The 15,051-nt window shown below is 46.0% G+C and overlaps 1 protein-coding gene across 1 annotated transcript in view; it reads right to left on the reverse strand.

Moving 5' to 3' along the window:
- kcnh7 (potassium channel, voltage gated eag related subfamily H, member 7) overlaps window positions 1–15,051 on the reverse strand; it is a 118,524-nt gene that overhangs the window by 68,025 nt on the left and 35,448 nt on the right. Inside the window, 3 exon segments of the mRNA XM_056301561.1 lie at window positions 475–498; window positions 2,924–2,944; window positions 4,094–4,567. Of these exon segments, the coding sequence (XP_056157536.1) occupies window positions 475–498; window positions 2,924–2,944; window positions 4,094–4,567 (519 nt within the window).

A 15,051-nucleotide genomic window follows, 5' to 3' on the forward strand; every position in this document is an offset into this window, starting at 1 on the left:
AGTATAATGAAGAACACCGTTGGCTGTAGAAAACACTGACCGCACGATCAAAGAATGCAGTGGTCATTCAAGCCAACCAATTCATTTATGATAGTGTCAATGAGCTTAGGCATTACTGCAGTGTTACTGAATTAATAAAATGTTGTGGCGATATGCAGAGTTCCCTGTGTGATGCATTTACAAGCAATCTGACTTAATCAACCTTGACTGCAATGTTACCGTACACGTGACAGCACCAAACACATGAGGGAAAAAAGTAAGAAAGAGAGAATCACTGATTCCAGCAGTGAGCCCATGGAGAAAGGCTGCACTACTTTTCCCCCCACCTTTTTTCACAAAAGAAGTCGAAGACAGAGAACACAGACAGCTGAGGATGACAGATTGCATGCGCAGCTTCGATGCATGCCATAGTAAGGACACGTCATGGCAATCATAAACAATAACTTAAAAAAAAAAGAGAAGCTCAAGCCATACCCCCAGCCATCCAGGAGCGAGACACTAGCAAATCAGGAGAGAGGAAACAGGAAGTAAAGAGGAAGTGGAATTACAGGGGAAGGTTGGGAGGGAAGGTCAGAGGGCACTTCAAAAAACTTTCCAGGCACAAACAACTTCTGTTATTACATTGCAACATTGCATCGCTAAATACATTTTTTTTTTTAGCATTTATATGAGGAGAAAAGATAATTTGTGGAAATACTCTGTGTACTGTAACCATGTGATGATGTGAAGACAGACAGGCCACGTATTAGGCACAAAAAAACCCCAAGTAATAAGAGTAGAGCAGAAAACTTAAAGGGATACCAGAAAATCTTCTCTTTTTTTTTGTGGATTTCCCCCCCTTTTTCTCCCCAATTGTATCCGTCCAATTACCCCACCCTTCCCAGCTGTCCCGGTCGCTGCTCCACCCCCTCTGCCGATCCGGGGAGGGCTGCAGACTACCACATGCCTCCTCCCATACACCCCCCCCACCCTTTTTTTCACCCCGATTGTATCCGGCCAGTTACCCCATTCTTCTGAGCCATCTCGGTCGCTACTCCACCCCCTCTGCTGATCCGGGGAGGAGTTTCACCAGGGGGATGTAGTGCATGGGAGGATCATGCTATTCCCCCCAGTTCCCCTTCCCCCCTGAACAGGCGCCCCGACCGACCAGAGGAGGTGCTAGTGCAGAGACCAGGACACATACCCACATCCAGCTTCCGACCTAAAGACACGGCCAGTTGTGTCTGTAGGGACGCCCGACCAAGCCGGAGGTAATACAGGGATTCCAACCGGTGATCCCCAAGTTGGTAGGCAATGGAATAAACCACTACGCCACCTGGACGCCCCAACCAGAAAATCTTTTTTTTATTTTTTATTTATTTCTGATTTTCCCTTTTGCTCCCAATTTAGTGGCCAATCAATCCCTATTTTAGTTCCAACACCCACCCTCGTACTGTATGCGTTCGTCAACTGCATCTCTCCGGCCGGCAGTCTCGAAGGAGACGAGGCGAATCCAGGCCGAACCACTGTTTTTTCCGACACACACAGAGACGCATTCATGTGACGAATACAAGCCGACTCCGCCCCCCTCCCAAAGACAATGTTGCCAATTGTTGCTGCTTCATTGAGTCCGGCCATAGTCGGATCTGACGAGACCGGGGCGCAAACCCCGGTCCCCGGTGGGCAACTGCTTCAGCACAAAGCCGATGCTTAGATTGCTACACCACCACAGACTTAACCAGGAAATCTGTGACCTAATTCCAGCATAAATGTTGACCAACAGTGAGATCAGCATCCATCCATCCATTATCCAAACCACTTATCCTGCTCTAACAGTTGCGGGGATGCTGGAGCCTTTCCCAGCAGTCACTGGGCGGCAGGCGGGGACACACCCTGGACAGGTCACCAGGCCATCACAGGGCTGACACATTCACACCAAGGGACAATTTAGTACGGCCGATTCACCTGACCTACATGTCTTTGGACTGTGGGAGGAAACCTGAGCACCTGGAGGAAACCCAAGCAGAAACAGGGAGAACATGCAAACTCCACACAGAGGACGACCTGGGACGACCACCAAGGTTGGACTACCCTGGGGCTCGAACCCAGGACCTTCTTGCTGTGAGGCAACCGCGCTAACAACTGCGCCATTGTGCCGCCCTGAGATCAGCATATATCAGATAAATGTTAAATTCTGAAAAGGGCAAACTCATTTTGAGAACTCCTCGTTCGACGGTGATCACAATCAAATATGTCCTTAGTCAAACTCAAACCACCATGAAATGTAACTGGTGTTGTTTTCAATACAGCGTTCATACGAAGTCAAGGAGGACCTCCCTATTATGTGTCTGGTGATATTATGCAGTGTTCTCCATGCAACATAATCAGTGCTACAGTTCAACTGAGACTGAAATTATTCTGAATTTGTAAGAAGGCGGCCCCACGTATCTTTCGAGCAGACAATCCCAGAGACGTGGTCAACATTTTTCACCACTCACTAGGACATGGCAGAAAAGAGACAGGTTGCATACAACAAACGGAGGTTTCAGACAGTGGGAGGTATTATCGTGTATCGATTTTCTTCAATGGAGGAAAGTGGTGCAGAGTGATTTAATGTGTTGCTTCACGCGGGTGTGTGCAGAGGTCAGCGTGGTTTGTGCTGTGCGATCCCCGCAGGGGCTCGTTGGGGTTCAACGAGTCAGGTGTAAGGAGACTTGAGTCATTTAATATCGTGCCAGTGTTTTAAGGCACTTGCAAGCACGCTGTCAGTAATCCACCACGGAGTCATCGGCATTCGACATGAACCTCATTCATGTAAGCATGAGAGGTAAAAAAAAAAATGCATGCAGCAAGCAGTTTGTGTAAGGTAAACAGGGTGCATGGTGTGCAATTGATGTGCCAAATTCAACAATTCAAGATGCAGTGTTTTCTTTGTTTCTTTTACCTTTGATATTGCGACCGTTGTCTGTGATCGCAGCAACACAGCATCAAGAAAGAGAGAAGAGGGGAATGGAGGTGAGAGAGGAATATCTGGATTTCTATGATGATGAATGGGGGCTGACATTAAACCCCCAATTGCAGTCTTCATGAACAATTCATTACTGTGAAGTAGACATATTACCGTGTCAGCCACTGGGAGCTATTTGAATGTAAATAGCAGATAAGGAGATGTTGGGATAGACTGGCTGGCCTGCTAGATAGTGGCATTCTGGGGCATTTCTACCTTCCCGCTACATGGGACTGGAAAGGTTAATAAGTGAATCAGGTTATAATTCAATAACTAACTCAAAAACACAGTGCGTATCGTTGGTTGCTTGCTGTAATACTGTATAAGAGAGACTGGCTTGCCACATCCAGTGTCTCCTCTCATGAGACCAAGAATAGTTTGGATATTAAGAGAGCTCATGTGTATTTAACACAAGTAAATGATATGATGACAGTATCACAGCACTCGTAAAGGATCAGTCTGCATTTTTACAACCTTGGTCTTATTTTTGCAGTTTTTGCCATCATGCATGATAGTTACGATATCATTACTCACAGGCTTCATTGTGGAGATTTTTGACACGGTAACAATAGCATATGGGGCCACTGAATAAGCCTCTTAAACCTGTCCATTCAACAACAAAAACCCCTAGAGCACTATCTATGACTTCTCTATTGTGTTGGCCAGGCAGTTTATCGATGGTTACTTCTACCTATTGTAAGTATAGGCTGGTCATTTCTGCAAGATAAATCAGGAAGTAGCTCAACACTATAATATTGGACAGTTCTGGTAATAACGTTTAACTTGCACTTTCTTTTCCACTTCCAAATTTAGATCACTGGGTTCATAATTGATAAATAAACTGATTGGTTAAACTGGATTTGTTGAAACATGTTCGTGGCAGTACAGCTGTGTCCAGTGGTGGTGTCGTATGCACGATCTCTACAATAAAGCCGATGAGTAAGATACCATAACCGATATGTAGGATGGTAAAAAACTATGAAAATAAGACCCAGGTTGCAGAAAACTGTAATTATTTTTTAAATATTGCCCCCTGGTGGGGAGGTGTGTTGGGTCACTGGGGGTCCTATAGAGCCACAGTGCAGAGAGCAGAAGATGTCAGTGTACCTTCACTGGCATGTCGGTCTCGGAAGGCCATCTTGGAGTCACAACCAAAGCCCTCTATGTCGTGCACGGAGGACGCTCTGCGAATGCTGCACACACTCTCCCTGGAGGCGGTGGGCGTGAGGCCCGGGATGGAGGGTGCTGCAACCAGCATGTCCACTGGACTCTTCTGCTGCACCTGGGTGTCGGCCTGGTTTGGGTAAATCCGGTCCCATGGACCCTTGGGCGAGGAGTGGTCCAAAGGGCCGGACACGGGGGTGGAGCAGTGGCTGGGGCCGATGAGGGCGCGGGTATCATTGGCGTAAGAGGGGCTGCAGCTCTCCCGCGTGGTTGGCAGCTGGTAATCATGCGTTGCCACTGAGCCATCGCTGTGGCGGGGAGAGTCCACTGTGACAGCGTCGGGGTCCTCCTGGGGCAAGGACTGCTTGCTGATGCCCAGGAGAGGTAACGCTGGAAAACGGAAACGGAAAAATCTCCCTTTCCCTGATAGAGAGAGAGAGAAATAGAAAAAGACCAGATCAATATAGAAAGAGAGACAGTCAGGACAAAGACAGTCATAGAACTTTTCTACGAGGGGGAGGTAGAAGGAAAAAGACAAAACAGTGAGACAAGGAGCAGTCAAAACGCAAGGAAGATTGATGACCAATTGCTCAGTTTGCTATTGTCATAGTATTCCCATAGGGATAACACTTCATTAGCAGCCATAACACTCATCAGTCTTCCGTTTGTCTCAGGAATGCCACCGAAATCATACTGAAATTGTCCACCAATGATGTCACTGGTGGAAAATTTGTGAATCGCCTTGTTCATATGGAATTTGGTGGCGTTTGCTGCAACAGCTGTATGTAGTGTTGTTTTTCTCATACAATCTAGTCTCTTTCCATGTAGTTCACCAAAGGTAGTGGCAAACCAGGAAGTAAAGTTTTTTTTTCTGCTTTTCCCCCCTCTTTTTCTCCCCAATTGTATCCGGCCAATTACTCCACTCTTCCGAGCCGTCCCAGTCGCTGTTCCACCCCCTCCGCCAATCTGGGGAGGGCTGCAGACTACCACATGCCTCCTCCGATACATGTGGAGTCGCCAGCCGCTTCTTTTCACCTGACAGTGAGGGGGACATAGCGCGTGGGAGGATCATGCTATTCCCCCCAGTTCCCCCTCCCCCCGAACAGGCACCCTGGACAGCAACCAAGACACATACCCACATCTGGCTTCCCACCCGCAGACATGGCCAATTGTGTCTGTAGGGACGCCCGACCAAGCCAGAGACAACACGGGGATTTGAACCAGCGATCCCCATGTTGTTAGGCAATGGAATAGGCCGCCACACCATCCAGACGCCCTCCTGATTTGTTTCTGACAGCTACAAAATTAGGAAGAAAAAGAAACACAGGGTGTGCCGTGCCTTTAAATGAACCTATAGGACCAACGTAACCTCGAATGACCTTACTTTGTGTTTTCGTGGTTGTGCCGGCAACAAAACCTGCTCGTGGTCCTCAACATCTCAGCTGTTGTCTCATCGTTGTTTGCCAATAGCATTGCAAAGCCCGCCAATGCGGCGATCTTGAAAGGACTGAGCAGATCAAAACAAGTGCCCCTTCTCCCTCAGGCATTTGTTCAATCTTCGGCTGCATTCAATTATTCATGGTGTGAAGACATTTGCTAGAAATATCATTATGGCAGTAATGCATTGAGGAGTCAGTCACATAAAAGATTATGTGCGGGTTTTAATGACTGATGGATAGCACCTGAGGAGCTGAAGGAGAGTTATGGCGTGGAGAAAGTGATATTTATAATGCTGCACTTATGACGGCAGACAGCTGCAGGAGAATATTAAGCAGGAGAAGTTGGAGCGAAGTGAGAACGTAGTTAAAAAGTGTACTTCTAATTACCCCTAAAAACAAAACGAAAACGTGGGAGCAGAATGTCAGGCGCAGAGAGAGGGAATATGATCCCATCCCATAATTGCCTTAAATAAATTTGTCCTATGGCACTCAGTAACTATAAGTAATAAGTGCTTTGATTTGAACGCGATGGTGCCCCACACACACACACACACACCCACACACACACACACACCCACCCACACACACACACACACACACACACACACACACACACACAGTGGGGAAGCCATATTGCGGTCACCTTGAAATGAAAATGAAACTTTATCTCAACCGGAACTGTAATGACAGTGTGTGTGTGTGTGTGTGTGTGTGTGTGTGTGTGTGTGTGTGTGTGTGTGTGTGTTTAACTGTATGCCTGAGCAGTGCATGTGTGCCTTTCTCCCAGTGTCTTAACAATACTCCAATGCTTCTTTATAGTTGCTTCTTACAATATCTGCAAAAATATCACTTTTGAGTATCTGTCAATCTGTCTGTTAGTCAATCTGTCTGTCTGTCTATCAATCTGTCTGTTTGCCTGTCTGACAGTCAGTCTGTCTGTCTATCAATCTGTCTGTTTGCCTGTCTGACAGTCAGTCTGTCTGTCTATCAATCTGTCTGTCTGTCAGTCGGTCTGTCTATCAATTTGTCTGTCTGCCTGCCTGTCTATCAATCTGTCTTGTCTATCAATCTGTCTGTCTGTCAAGATGACCCACAATGTCCTCTACATCTTGAATCATTTAGTGCCCGCAGCATATGCCATACATATCAAAATGCCTCTTAGACCTCAAACAGATAAGACTCACTGCCATGAGGCACAGTGAGAATATAAATTTCAGCCAACAAGTCAACTCCTCCTTCCTTTTGATGTAGAGAACTCATTACCACACACTTGAGGGGAAACTTCTGAGTTGCAATCCTGAATATGTACACAAATAATGTGCTATAATACTCTATATCTTCAAACGTCCTTTTTGACCATCAAAAATGACGTTTGAAGATATAGCGTATATAGCACATTACGTCTTGTAATACCGAAGAATATGGCGGGTGGTCGTGAAGTTGAAAAAGTGAAGTTGTTGTGTCTAACAAGCAGATACGACTGAACAAGCCGGTGGAAGACCTTTACAAACACATAGTACGACATCAATAAGTAAACCAGTTCTGTTGCCAACACAACACAACTGGTGGACGCTTGATTTCTTAATGGGTCTCTGGGATTTGGAGAGGTGAAACACCCATGTAGTCACCGCTTTCTATAACAGGGTCCCACAGGAGTCACTAAGTCCAATAAAAATGACTACCTCCTCGTTTGCAGCTTTAGATAAAAATAAATGTGGGCGTGCACAATGAAACAACGCCATAGTGGCCCCGCTGGGATGCCGCCCGACCTCCACCCAGCAGCCACCTCCGTTTAAATGGGTGCCATGCACCTTGAGGTGATGAGAAGAGTGTATGGATACCTCTGTCCTTTCAAATGCACCACAGCTGACTAGTGTTGGGCAATACAAAGAACATGAATACCATGAAAAGTGTATATTAGTCGGCATGATGCAGATATCTGCTTACATGTGCAAAATATCATGTTCAAGTATCCAACCGAGCGTCATCACAGTGAACTGTTCAGCGATGTAAATTAAAACGGTTTTCAAATACTTCCTTCACATATTTCCGATCTCGCGTTGCAATAAATTTTAGGCAACTGATTCTCATTACCATTAATTTCAACATCAAATTTGTACACTGTGGGGCGTCCGGGTAGCGTAGAGGTCAATTCCATTGCCTACCAACACGGGGATCGCTGGTTCAAATCCCCGCATCACCTCCGGCTTGGTCAGGCGTCCCTACAGACACAATTGGCCGTGTCTGGGGGTGGGAAGCCGGATGTGGGTATGTGTCATGGTCGCTACACTAGCGTCTCCTCTGGTCGGTCGGGGCGCCTGTTCAGGGGAGAGGGGGAACTGAGGGAAATAGCGTGATCCTCCCACGCACTACATCCCCCTGGCAAAACTCCTCACTGTCAGGTGAAGAGAAGCAGCTGGCGACTCCACATGTATCGGAGGAGGCATGTGGCAGTCAGCAGCCCTCCCTGGATCGGCAGAGGGGATGGAGCAGAGATCGGGACAGTTTGGAAGATGGGGGTAATTGGCCAAGTACAGTTGGGGAGAAAAAGGGGAGAGGGGAATAAAAAACAAAAACAAAAAGTACCTCAAATGAGGCTGCATGAGCAATACAAAGTATTGGAAGACAAGGCAGAAACATAAATAAATAAATAAAATACCACGAGAAGCATATTTTAGTCGGCATGATAGATGTCTGCTTACATCTGCAAAAATATCATGTTCAAGTATCCAACTGAGGGTCATCACAGTGAACTGTTGGGCAATGTAAATTATAATGGTTTTCAAATACTCCCTTTATATATTTCAGGTGTTGTTTTGCGAGAAATTTTAGGCGACAGATTCTCATTACCGTTCATTTAGACATCAAATTTGTGTACTGCGATATTGCAATATCCGAATTTCCTCCCAATACAATACCACTGAAAGATGATGAGTTATAATATTGTAATGTTGTGTTGCTGTAAAGTCCCTTGAGGCAAATTTGTAATTTGTGATATTCGGCTATACAAATAAAATTAACTTGACTTGACTGTTATTGCCCACACCTCCTGCCTACACAGTCTGTTCAATTATATCAACTCTGTTCTGGCTAAGTGAGAGCCAATAAAAAGAGAATCACATTTTTTCCCCCCACAGTTTCCACAGGCAAAGATCTTGTTTTGTTTTTTTGTCCGTGCATGACAAATCAAAGTTTGCACTAAAGGACAGGGTGGGTATACATGGCTGTATGCATGCATGACTCTTGTTACCAGTGAGCGGCACTGCATCTACATCTTCCTCCCGGCTTATTTTACCGCGGTGACATTGACGGGGAGGGGAGAAAGAGAAAGAAACTAATTTTAGACACTGCTACATCTCTTCTCGGGTCAGCGCCGTGTGTTAAATTAAGATGCTGACAACGCTGGAAACGACAGTTTGCCTTTAATTGGCGAATGGACACGGGGATCTGAAGCTCCCCGGTCTGGATACGAGTGTATGATTAAACAAGTCAATTACCTTGATGAAGATGAAACGGAGTTACATTTCTTTTCTCTTTTCTCCAAGGAACTCGGGCACGACCTTGCCAGTTTCATTGGGTGTGCCAGTCAAAGATGCCTGACTGGCACACCCGCCCATCTAATTTGTTAGTATTGGCAGACGGTGCCATCGAATCCTAAACTACCATTGGGAATATTTAGCTTTTGTCATCTTATATGCTCTTTGTTTTTAAAAAAAATCATAATTCTCTATTTTTAACACTGTAGCATGGTTATTGTTTTTAATGTGCTGCATTTTAATGTAAAGCACTTTGAGCTGCATAACTTGCAAGAAAGGTGCAGCAAGTTTATTATAATTATTATTATATTGCCTCATACTGAAATTATCTTAAGGGTGGGGGTGTCCGGGTGGCATGGCGGTCTATTCCGTTGCCTAACAACACGGGGATCGGCAGTACGAATCCCCATGTTACCTCTGGCTTGGTGGGGGTCCCTACAGACACAATTGGCCTTGTCTGCGGGTGGGAAGCCGGATGTCGGTATGTGCCCTGGTCGCTGCACTAGCGCCTCCTCTGGTTGATTGGGGCATCTGTTCGGGGAGAGAGGGAACGGGGGGAATAGCGTGATCCTCCCATGCACGACGTCCCCCTGGTGAAACTCCTCACTGTCGGGTGAAAAGAAGCGACTGGTGACTCCACATGTATTGGAGGAGACGTAGTAGGCTGCAGCCCTCCCCGGATTGGCAGAGGGGGTGGAGCAGCGACCGGGATGGCTCGGAAGAGTGGGGTAATTGATTAGCCGGATACAGTTGGACAGAAAAGGGGGGGGGTAATTTTAGAGATAAAAGTATTACAACAACTTTGCTGTGTGTATATGTGTGTGTGTGTGTGTGTATGTATGTATATATATATATATATATATATATATATATATATATATAAATAGCAGGTCTTTTTTTTGGAAACCGTCAATAGTGTATACAAAGGTGCTCAACTAAAGAGGAGCAGAATAGCGATATATGTATAAATATATATATAAAGATAGATGTAGGGAAAAAAACTTTAATTCATAGCAGTACAAGCCTGTTTCGTGCATCGCGTACTTGTCAGCTGCCAAGTTGGGTATAGCCAACTGGGCAGCTGATGAGCGCGCGATGCACTCATCACGGTCCAATTACTTTACTGACAGCTGATGATTGCTTATGGCATGAAAAAGGCTTGTACTGTCTCATAAAGAATTTACTTGACTCAGTGGATTATTTTGCTCCTTATTTGTTGAGCACTTTCCCTACCGTTGAGTGTTTCTTTAAACAAAGTTATATATATATATATATATGTGTGTGTGTGTGTCTCAACGAATTTACGTGACTCACTGGTATATATATATATATATATATATATATATATGTCTCATAACGAATTTACGTGACTCACTGGTATATATATATATATATATGTCTCATAATGAATTTACGTGACTCACTGGTATATATATATATATATATATTTATATATAAAAACACAGCTTTTGTCAGTTCACTCTTTTTCTGCCGTGCTAAAGCTTAAAGAGACTTCCTCTGACTTGCAACTTGCAAGTTGATTTTATTGATTTCACAAGTCAGGGAGGTTCTTCACAACACAGAAGGCTGTCTGACTGAAACACCACTTCCTCCATGACTATGACGTTCCCATTTGCAGTTTTTAAAACTCGCAGTCATTGGTACTGCGAGCATGGTGTTTTTCCAAGTTGACTGTGCAGCTTTACAGCGTCGACCAGCCTGACGGAGGCCGACGCTTAAAGAAAGGAGACCTCAACAGAAGAATGAATGATGGCTCATGAGCTCTTCACATGCTCAGAGCTGTGTGTCTAATTGCCATGCCTCGAGGATAAACATACCAACCACAAATCTTTTAATTAGCTCATAATTCAGTCACGCTTTCGGGAGCAAGGTTTCACCAGAGAACACTGCACGCTGCTATTTTTAATGGCAATATTGAAAGTGATGGAACCTCGCAGGGCAATGCTGCTCCTTAAGCACGTTTACTGTGCGTGTGTGTGTGTGCATGCATGTGGGGCACGCTGGGCTTTCTAACACTCTCTTCCACTGTCTGTCTTTCCATCCCTCTCTCCTTCATTGTCTGCAAACACTCACCACCGGCTCTACACTGCATGTGGACGCACAGTGGCCCTCTTGTTGCTATGATACCAGATAGTAATATTTGCATTGAATATTAATTGGACCCCGAGTTCCCCACATTAAAGAATGGAAGTGGCTCCTGTAACGTGAGAACGATTCAGAAGTTAAATAAGCGACGAGCAAAGAGACATTATTTGTTCCATCGACTCATAAAGAGCAAGACAAAAAGGATCCGTCTCCCACCACACATCTTTTTATAGTTCTCTCCAAAGCGTTTTTGCTCCCGCCGAGTCCAAAAGAAAAAAAAAAAAGAGCAGCGTATGTGAGTAATCTGCATGTGGTATCTGCCCAGTATGCCTATTATTCACCTGCTCTACAGAGGCGCACACTTATTTTATCAGTGGCCCACTCCACCTGGTACTTAGTTACACAGCAAACAAATTAAAATAAGCAATTACCAGCAGGCGGAAGGAGCCATAGTGCAATGCCAACCATTCAAGGTGTTTTGCTTTGCAAAACTTAGCAGAAGCTTTTATCCAAAGCGTCACACATCTGAGAGCTGATATAACACAAGTAAGTGCCATGAAGCTAAGTTCGAGTCCGATTGGACGTAGGTGCCAATGGGCAATGCACAGAGGCAATGCAGAGAGTGCATAGAAGCAGATTGTTTTTTTCCCATCAGTCCGTCAGTCAACTCATCTCCAAGGCAGAGAAACCATTATTTTTTCTTTTCTTTTTTTTGGGGGGGGGGGTTTCCCTCCCCTTTTTCTCCCCAACTGTATCCGGCCAATTACCCCACTCTTCTGAGCCGTCCCGGTCGCTGCTCCACCCCCTCTGCCAATCCGGGGAGGGCTGCAGACTACCACATGCCTCCTCCGATACATGTGAAGTCACTAGTCCCCCCAGTTCCCCCTCCCCCCCCAAACAGGCGCCCCAACCGACCAGAGGAGGCACTAGTGCAGTGACCAGGACACATACCCACATCCAGCTTCCCACCCGCAGACACAGTAAATCCTGTCTGTAGGGACGCTTGACCAAGCTGGAAGCAACACAGGGATTCAAACCGGCGATCCCCATGTTGGTAGGCAATGGAATAGACTGCCACGCTACCCAGACACCCTCTGAGAAACCATTCTAACCAGGTGACAGCAAACGATAATCTTTACCACAATCAATCCTGCTGTGCAGTTCACTTTATTTAAATGCATCTCTGTAAGACCCGGTATTGAATCTTAAATCATGATGCCAGCATGGACTCTTATTACAGTACAGATTATTTTCTTTCTTAGCACTACACAGCATGCACTATACAACTTATTCATTCTGCCCGCTTTCCTTGCTCTGTAAGGTGCAAGTCTGTTATTAGATGCCTGCACTGCCTCCGTTTTGTAAATTGGTGATTTGTTGTGTTGGTAGACATGATTCAGCTAACACAGACTACCATATCTCTGTGTATCTAAAGCAGTAATAGACTCATTCTTGCGGCCCCTCGGCTTTTGGCTGCATGGCAGCAGAGACTGATTGCCACTGGGTTACTGTATGCTGTCTTTTATCTCTCTTTGCCGTTAATGGCTCGGTGAAGGCCCCGCCAGCAAACCAGATCAACCCGAAATGGGAAAATTCAAGACGGTCGCAGGATTGATGAACGTTAGCCGAGCTGTAGAGGCAATCGATAAAAGCAGCACCTAATGCCTGGCTGTACACTCCCCAGAGAGAGTCCGGCTAATGCAATCCATGGATCATCACTGTGCGCCGCTTCAATAAATCCGCACACGGAGCCGGGTCCATCCCGTCTCCACGAGTGCTGGGATGTAAAGACGTGGCTCTTGGTGGGTTACATATACATTAGGGGCAGATTCTGCACATCTATCCTGCACAACTATTCTAACCACTATGCTAACCACTGGGCGGCACGGTGGCTCAGTGGTTAGCGCTGTCACTTCACAGCAAGAAGGTCCTGGTTCGAGCCCCGGGGTTGTCCAACCTTGGGTGTCATCCCAGGTCATCCTCTGTGTGGAGTTCGCATATTCCTCCCCATGTCTGCGTTGGGTTTTCTCCAGGTGCTCCGGTTTCCCCCACCATCAAAAAGACATGCACGTTAGGGTCAATACTCCTGTCTGTGCCCCTGACCAAGGCATGGCAAGATGAACTGGAGTTGGTCCCCGAGCGCTGCACGGCGGCTGCCCAGTGCTCCTAGCTACACAGTTGGATGGGTTAAATGCAGAGAGGAATTTCCCCATGGGGATTAATTAAGTATCTCTCATCTCAACAAAAAATTATCGCGACTTTTGTCCATCGCCTAGTCTAGGAGTGAGGGATGTCAGGGTTCCCCCTCTTCCAAGGAAATCATTTTCCAGGATTTTTCAAGGACATGTTCAATGACTTATATACCTGTTTGCTGTTGCTCACAGGTCACCTAAGAATGATGCTGTACATGTAAAAACATGAACATGCAAACAACGGGCTAACAATGCACAAAATTTATTGATGTCACATAAACATCGTGTTAATCAAAGCCTCGTTTCGCCTGTTTAATACCTTCCAAACACAGGTGGTGCTGCAGCTGTGCGCTCAGGAAAACATTTGAAAATGTAATCTCAGATGAACTTTATAACATTACAGCTTTACAACTGTATCATTTTATAATTTTCCAGGATCTCATGATTACTTCCAGGATATTTTATAAGTTTTTGAATTTTCCAGGTGTTTTCCATGACTGGGAAACTAGTCCAGGATTTCCAGGAGGCGTGGGAACCCTGGATGTGCCTGAATAATAAAAAAAAACAAAAACTAATAAATGCAATGCTCACCCTTGAGTGTGTTGTGAGGGGGCAGACAAAAAGTCGGATACCTACTCTCTCCCGCGCTATTCCTTGTAATGACAAAGAGGCTGCGTTTAGACAGATGGGGCCGCTGTCCTGAAGTGAGACTTGACCTTGTAAATAAGTCTGGGACAGACGGGGCCCATTCTTGACGATGCCCGATTAGATATTCAGATAGGCGTGAATGGTCTTTTATTCATAGAGCCCCGCTCCATTAGGGGATTGCCCCAGTGCTTTTGTACGGCGGTGAGCTCCTTAGAAAAGTGAAAGAGGGAGCCCTTATCAGCGACATGCACACACACTGCAGCACCCAAACACACACGCACACAAATTGAAGCTTATTTGCTTCCACATGGGCTCCTACAAGACCACGAGCACACAAACATGCAAACACCAAGATGCACCCAAACTGAAACACCCACACACACCCCACACACATATTAAAACATTAACACAAGGTGAGTCACTCATTCAAATCGACGAACGTTTTTTTCATGCGTAATTTTTACATCCTCACACATCCTTTACATTACCTCAAACCGCGTGCGCGCACACACACACACACACACCGGGTGACACACTCCTTGAGACAGTTCAGCCCGTTAGGTCCACATCCAATTACAGCCATCTGATGTCTGGTACCCTATGCTGCTGCTTTATTTGTCACCGTCATGGGAAGGGAGCGACCGAGAGCGAGAGAGAGAGAGAGAGAGAGAGAGAGAGAGAGAGAGATGGCAAGAGAAGGCAAGAGAAGGCACTGGGAGCATGTTCAAAAGCACCGCTGGGGAACGGCATTAAACACTATTACACCGACAGCTCTGGGAAGCAGAGTGCTCCTTCGTACGTTTGCAGTAGTTCATCAGGCCATCCTGGTAGGCTGCGTGCCTTAATTGGGCCGGACCGCTGAGATGACAGGCCGCCAATGCCCCTGTGCTGGCTAAAAGCTGGTGTCAACACGGCAAAGGAGTTGTCCAGCAGGGAATTCCTGCAGAAGCCACTGAAGGTTACTGGTGAACGCTTTGCGG

This window comes from Lampris incognitus, chromosome 21 (genome assembly GCF_029633865.1).
Source record: "Lampris incognitus isolate fLamInc1 chromosome 21, fLamInc1.hap2, whole genome shotgun sequence".
NCBI classification, from domain to species: Eukaryota; Metazoa; Chordata; class Actinopteri; order Lampriformes; family Lampridae; genus Lampris; species Lampris incognitus.